The sequence below is a fragment of the Peromyscus maniculatus genome, chromosome X, assembly GCF_049852395.1.
Source record: "Peromyscus maniculatus bairdii isolate BWxNUB_F1_BW_parent chromosome X, HU_Pman_BW_mat_3.1, whole genome shotgun sequence".
Taxonomy (NCBI): domain Eukaryota; kingdom Metazoa; phylum Chordata; class Mammalia; order Rodentia; family Cricetidae; genus Peromyscus; species Peromyscus maniculatus.
Window position 1 is genome coordinate 143,595,169 of NC_134875.1, and position 6,866 is coordinate 143,602,034.

General features: G+C 38.3%; 1 protein-coding gene across 1 annotated transcript; it reads left to right on the top strand.

Moving 5' to 3' along the window:
- Positions 1-1,323: 1,323 nt before the first annotated feature.
- Positions 1,324-5,333, top strand: LOC102903175 (uncharacterized). The gene is made up of 3 exons (XM_015989206.3): positions 1,324-1,414; positions 1,856-1,968; positions 4,542-5,333. Exons 2-3 carry the CDS (start codon positions 1,940-1,942, stop codon positions 5,212-5,214), a joined length of 702 nt encoding a protein of 233 aa, XP_015844692.3. The 5' UTR covers positions 1,324-1,414; positions 1,856-1,939; the 3' UTR covers positions 5,215-5,333.
- The last annotated feature ends 1,533 nt before the right edge of the window (positions 5,334-6,866 follow it).

Sequence of the window (6,866 nt, forward strand, 5' to 3'; positions counted from 1 at the left end):
CCATCCAAAGTTACTGGATATAATTCTTGCCAATTCATGCCCTTACTTTAATTGCTAACACACTCCCAGGTTGGGACTTGAGTTTTTACTATAATTCAGTTAACCTTAGAATGAAAGCTTTAGTTTGATTCCCTTCAACCGGAGTTCTATGGCTGTTCAAACAAAATTTCTCTTCCAGGACACACTTAGATATCTTTAAACTGTTTATCCCTGGAGCTGTTCAGTTTTATCACTGAGTTCATTATTTTTCTTTATCAATTTATCCAGAGATGCTAGAAGCAACTGACCAGCATCATCATCTTCCTTATTGTTTTCACAATTTTTGAAAAATTTTATATAGAATCACCAAATCTCTTGCCCCTCACAATTGTTGAACCAAGATAATCAAATGCATTTGTCTCTTTATGTTCACACCATGGGCTTTTGGTTCCCCCTGAGCTTCCTTGGGAGTCCAGTAACTGGAGAGGTTTCAGTAGCTATAGGTGTTGACAGATTGGAAAGCCTATTCCAGATACTTAAAAATCACCTTTATATTTCTGTTACTGTAGAACCACTTCTAATACTAAGATGTTTATTGTTCAGTGTTCTGTAGAAGTTTTGTTCTTATAAAATATATCTTTATCTATACCTGTATATATGTATTAATCAATAAGTGTATCTATCTATCTATCTCTATTTATCTATCTGTCTATCTATCTATCTATCTATCTATCTATCTATCTATCTATCTATCTATCTACTTATCTATGAAAGTGATTTATTAGAATGGCTTACAAGCTGCTCTCCAACTAGTCCAAAAGTGGCTGTCTACCAACAGAATGTCAAGAATCCAGCAATTGTTCAGTCAACAAGGCTGGGTATCACATTTGGTCTTCAGTATATGTTGCAATCATGAAGAAGTAAGTTCTTATTCCAGTGAATGAAAGGGCTTTATAGTGAGAATGAGAACAAGCAGCCAAAGAAAACAAATTTGCTGCTATATCTTTTATATTGGCTCCCAGCACGAAGTATGGTCCAGATTAAAGGTTGATCTTCTCATCATAAAGGACATGTATTAAAGGTGACTCTTCCCATGTGGAAGATCTGGACTATAGTTAGGTCTTTGCTTTTCAGAGAATATAATCAAAAAAAAGAAAGCCATTTCATGTGTGCCTAGTCATTTGAGTTTTAGTTAATTCCAGATGTTAACAAGTAAACAACCAAGAATAGTTTTGGCTATTTGATGCACATCTTAACAATAAACTAATTTTAAATACTTCACTCTGGCATTTCATGGGTTCTCACTGGAACCCACTTGTTGCTTAGGACCAAACACATAGCCCTAGTAGTCATGGAAACATAAGAATGTGTATAGTTATTTCTCTTAAGGCTGGCAGTCCGTAACACTTGGATTTCCTGAAAGAGAGATAAACAAGTAAGAATTTTATATTTTCCATGTTGTTTTCCTTAATCAGCTTCACTATCTTAAGACACAAGATGCCAAAGAAGGTCTCTGATATATTGACTAGGGTATTTTTGTACATGTTTTCCATTTGAGTAAATCCTTCTGAACATCATAAGTGATAGGAAGACCCAAGTGAATAATAACTCTCCAGTGCCTACAGTGCCCATTTATCTGTGTATCTCACTGAAGTTTGTGAATGGGAATTAGCGTCTCTGGTATTTCCCTATGTATAAAATGAGAATAACAATTTTCTGGGTATCATTCAAGGGTCACTAATATCCTGAAGTGTTTAACATAGGTTCTAACTAAGCAAAGCATGTGCTGTGAATTTAAAAGTTTCTGAGAGCCCAAAAGTCACCAAGGCATTATTCTGAGCAGAGACATGTGCCTAACAGAACTTTTTTCACTCAGGTGCTTCACCACTTCATGTGACTCCCTCTCTGATCAGTATTTCCTGTAAATAAGAGGAACAATTGTGATATTGTCATCTTCTAAATGGATCACTTCACTGCTAACACAAAAAGGTAAAAGAAAAAAAACATAATGTATGCTACATGAAGGCTTTCTACTTGGTTCTTTACAAAAAGCTTGTGTCTCATCTTGGGGTTCAGACAAGCGCAGCACCACATCCTGTCTAGCTAGCTCATTTGGCACAAAATCATTCTTCCTCCTGCTTTCATTTTGCTTCAAACATGCTGCTCCTATAGTCACTGCCTCAGATCTATCTTAGAAATAAAAAGTTCATGTTGATACCCAAGCCACCATCAATTTCAAACTGATCTTGTTAATGTAATTTTCCAAGCAATAAGCCTATAATCTTCACCATTTTAGGAAGCACATTCCATAGAAGATTATGGAACAGTGGGTATCTCATAGGTAACGCTTGCTGGCAAGAAGATCCCATTTGTATGACAATTAGTAAAAGGTGAAATATTTATATGCTCTGAGGGGAAACCAGGAGTCCAGTCAAAGAGAGGAAAGAGGGATTGAATAAGCAAGGGGGGTTCAACATCATAATGGGGAAATCTACAGAGACAACTGAACCAAGCTTGTGGGAACTCACAAACTTTAGTCTGACAGCTCTGGTGCTTGCATGGGACTGGACTAGGGCTTCCACATATGGGAGACAGTTGTGTAGCTGGGTCTGTTGGAGAAGCACCTGGTAGTCATATGAAGATCTATACCTGGTGCATGAGCCCATTATTTATGGCAAGATATCATTCTCATCCTTGATGCAAGGGGAGGGGCTTTGTACTGCCTCAACTGAATGTACCAGACTTCGCTAACTCTCCACAGGAGACCTTACCCTATCAGAGGAGGGGGATGAGGGATGGTTTGGGGGAGGTTGGGAAGAAGCAAGAGGAGGAATGATGGAGGATTTGTGGTTGGTATGTAAAATGAATAAAAAAAGTTTCTTAAATAAAAGAACCACAAAACGATCCTGAACCTTCTGCATGTGCAATGGCAATGTCATATACACATGCTGGAATCATGGAAGGACTTTGCTTCCTTCCTTCTTTTGTTGAATAAATCTTCATGACCACTCATCATGATTTTCTCATTTTCCTTATTGCTATACTCAAAGATCTGAGTTTAGAGAAGATGCAAATAAGTTCCTTCATGATGTTAATGTGAAGCGTAAGTTTGGTGTCAAAGATGACATTGGCTCAACCAAAATACCTCAGGATACTTTATATGTTGCACCCAAATGAAACCAATATTTTCAAGGTGCAATACTGAATATATTAGCAGATACAAAAATTTGCATATCCATGATTCCTCATCCTCTACATATATATTAGAGTTTTGTGGTTATGGGAATTGAACCCAGCACGTCACACATAGTAGACTGTAGCTGGAGCAATCTCCAGTCCCACCCTGGCTGGCAGCCACTCAGACTCAAATAAACACACAGATACATATATTAGTTAAAATGTTTGGCCTAATGGCTCATGCTTCTTGCTATCTAGTTCTTGTATCTTAAATTAACCCATTTCTGTAAATCTATACCTTGCCACGTGGCTCGTGCCTTACCAGTATCTTACATGTTGCTTCTCATCGCAGTGGCTGGCAGAGTCTTCTTCTCAGCTTTCCTCTTCCCAGTATTCTCCTCCCTCCTTTTCCCGACTATACTTCCTGCCTGGCTACTAGCCAATCAGCACTTTATTTATCAATCAATCATCCACAGCACTAGACAACCAATACTCCACCAAAAAGCTATATCTATATCCAGTTGCACATTGAAGTTTAAAGCTTGTGTGCAAGCTGGTCTTAATCTGAAAATATTACATATACCTTTCTATTAAATTGAATACCATTTAGGAAAATATGTAAAGCCTTATGACAGTATCTGTTATAACACCATTGATCTACTTAGCATTTCTTTTTCATTCATCTTTTATGTTCATGTATCTTTGGACATTGAAAGAAGTCAGATATGCAATCCAGAGGTAGAGACAGACATATCTCTGTGATTTCTAGGCAAGCCTGGCCTACCAAATGTGTTCCAGAACAGCCAGGCTTATTACACAGAAAATCCCTGCCCCCTTCAAAAAAATCCAAAGCAAAACAAAAAAGAAGCCAGGTGTGTTTTGATTTGGCATAAATGATCATATCATCATTTGTATTATTTGCTTTTTTTGCATCTTTCTTTCAAGGGTTATACAAATTAAAATGCTTTTGTAAGGATCATGCAATAATCCACTACAATAACTTGAGCATTCTTCCCCACAGAACACTCAATAAAGTTGTTTACAATTGTTCTGTTTTGCAGAGAGGGATGCAGTCAGTATCACCTTAAATGATACTGAAAACTAATATTTCACCTTTAATTCCCAGTATTGAAATTCCTAGTCAACAAAGAGGAATGTAGCAGCACTAGAAGGATATAGTGAAATTATTGTACAAAATGTCTTACAATGGGAACTCCTACCACATTCATAGATTTAAAGGCTTCTAATACATATGTAAAACCTTGAGACAGCAAGGGCAAGGTATGAGTATTTAGTCCTCTGTAAACAATGATTCATTCACTCTGTTTTCCACTCTGCGTTTGTGTTCCTGGATTTACTCTATACTTGTTCAATCTTATCTACAGATTTGCACAGGTGAAGGAATGGATCTTCAGACTGACTGGCTTCCTTTGTAGCCTCTTGTCGTTGGGGTTTGGAATAATCCTCCAAAGCAGCCAATACTGGCGCCTCTGGGAATTTGATGCCGAAGTTGTTCAGCTTGTGTACATTGGACTATGGCAAGCTTATTACCATCGGGAGTTTCACATCTCTGGTTCTGTGACCAGGATTCTGGTGCACAGCCCTGTCAACTCGACCTGGACCATTTCACCTGAATTTAGATGTGCACAGAGCCTGATCTTACTGGCTATGTTTATAAAATCTGTGGTGGTGATTTTTAGCTCAACGACCATTAGGGTTAGCATTGTCAGAGCCTCAGTCCCTGAGATTCAGATACTCTGCTACAAGTGCTGTGTCTTAATTCTGCCTCTCAGCAGCCTTTGCACAGCTCTTTCTGTGACCTGGAACCATGTAGTAGATCTTTATGGCAAAACCACTCTTGACTTTCCACCCACCTTTCCTGTTAGGAAAGAAGACCTGATCAAAAAACACCACACTCATGTGTTCCCCATAGGGATCCTGACAGCCACCCTGTCACTCTTTGCCATGATTATGTTCCTCTTTGAGATCAGGTCATTGAAACTACAGAGTAACCTGAATGCCCATGGTACTTCCAAGCAGGCCAACCAAAATGCCTGAAACATGATCTCTGGTATTTTCAAAATGAGCCAGAATACTCCTTGGTCAAATTTTCTAATTCTACACAATATTCTTTTAGTATTCTGCTCATTTAAAATAAAATATCCTTTTGAAAATCAGGCTGTGTCTGAAGCTTGTATCTTCCTCTAGGTGTCTAATTTGTTCCCTTCCTTAAAGATGTTCACATCCTAAGGTCTCCATGCAAAGATGATGTGTTCCAATAGTGCTAACTCCCAAGCAAATGTACTGGTGAAATGAAAATGGTATAAATCAAAGGACCAACTCTAAGTTGATTGGTTTATTATTAAAATGAAATTCAACAAAAAATTAAATATGTGTCAAATTGGAGACATTTAAGCCCTAATGTGCATTAAAGATACACCTTTAATCCCTAATATGCAATGCCTCTGAAGTATTCCCCATGATGAGAATAACTGAAATTCACAGAAATTTCTAGTTGGGCAAAAGGATAACTTTGTGGAACAACATGGTAGGATATAGGCTTGATTCAGCTGTGTGGAAGATCTCTGAAGGTTAGAGGATTCTACTCAGTGTGGCTAAGCCGGTAATAATGCCCTGATCTACTCCATCCAAAATAAGAGACAGGTGCTTCAACTGAAACAACAAAATATCTTCTCCAAACTGGAGAGATGGAGGAGGCAGCTGGTTTCTGGGAATCAGTGTCTGTATTTCCAAGGAGAGTTTCTGAATAATTATGTCTTCTCTGGGTTTAATCAGAAAACAGTGTTTCCTTCATGGGCAGGCCAACACCTGGGGTAGTGACTACATCCAATGTTCCATTGAATAGCTGTATTTTCACTTTGGTCTCCTCCTCTTAGTCCCATATTTCAGAATCATGTGTGTGATGAGACTTTATTGGAAGAAGAAGAGTAAGTACCAGTTAAGGTACCTAAGGAGAAAGATGGAGTAGACATCTATGCAAACTAACTGAGGTAGCCATGCTAATCAGAGGACTGCTGGTATAATTTGTTGCTACCTGCTAATGTTTTAAATGGAGTTTAATGTCAAATTCCCAGGTCACGTTGCATGGAAATGCTAGACCTGACAATCCTTCCCATTACACCAACAAAAACATGAATCATGATTAAAAGGAATTCAAGTACATCTGTTGGGAACAGGAACAAATGAAGTAGTCTAGTGATCCCAAATTTATGTGAGTAGACACAAGGGCTTTTCTTTTAAAGAGAGAAAGAGAGCAGGGAGTTTACATCTTTAAGGAGTCTTTTGATGGTGAGGTCCTGCCCATATTTTCTCATATCTCTGGTGCTCTTTACTACAGCAGACAATTTGCATCCCTTGAGATGAATGCTTTTACTCCAGTATACAACATTTCCTGGCAAAATTATTGTTCTCTGCATGGCAATCTCTCTGTGAGGTTCTGTTGTTCTTGGAATACAGGGTCACTTCCAGTTTAGGACTTTGCATGAACACAGGAATTTATCTTCAAGGGGCCTGTAACAGAGCATTGTAAAAAGCTGAGGGTAAGATTTCTACATTACTCTTGTTTTTCTGCTTTCAGTCATGAATAGAGTTTGAGGTCAGTTGTATAGACCCTGCTTGTGAGATGAACATGCCTCCATGCCTCTGTAAATAGGCAACACAAAGTATTGGATACAGATGCTAAATATACT

Excerpts from the sequence above, each read along its gene's own strand:
- LOC102903175 (XM_015989206.3), top strand. The coding sequence starts at position 1,940 with ATGGATCACTTCACTGCTAACACAAAAAG. Across the intron at positions 1,969-4,541 it reads TTCACTGCTAACACAAAAAG|ATTTGCACAGGTGAAGGAAT; the intron begins GTAAAAGAAAAA and ends TCTTATCTACAG.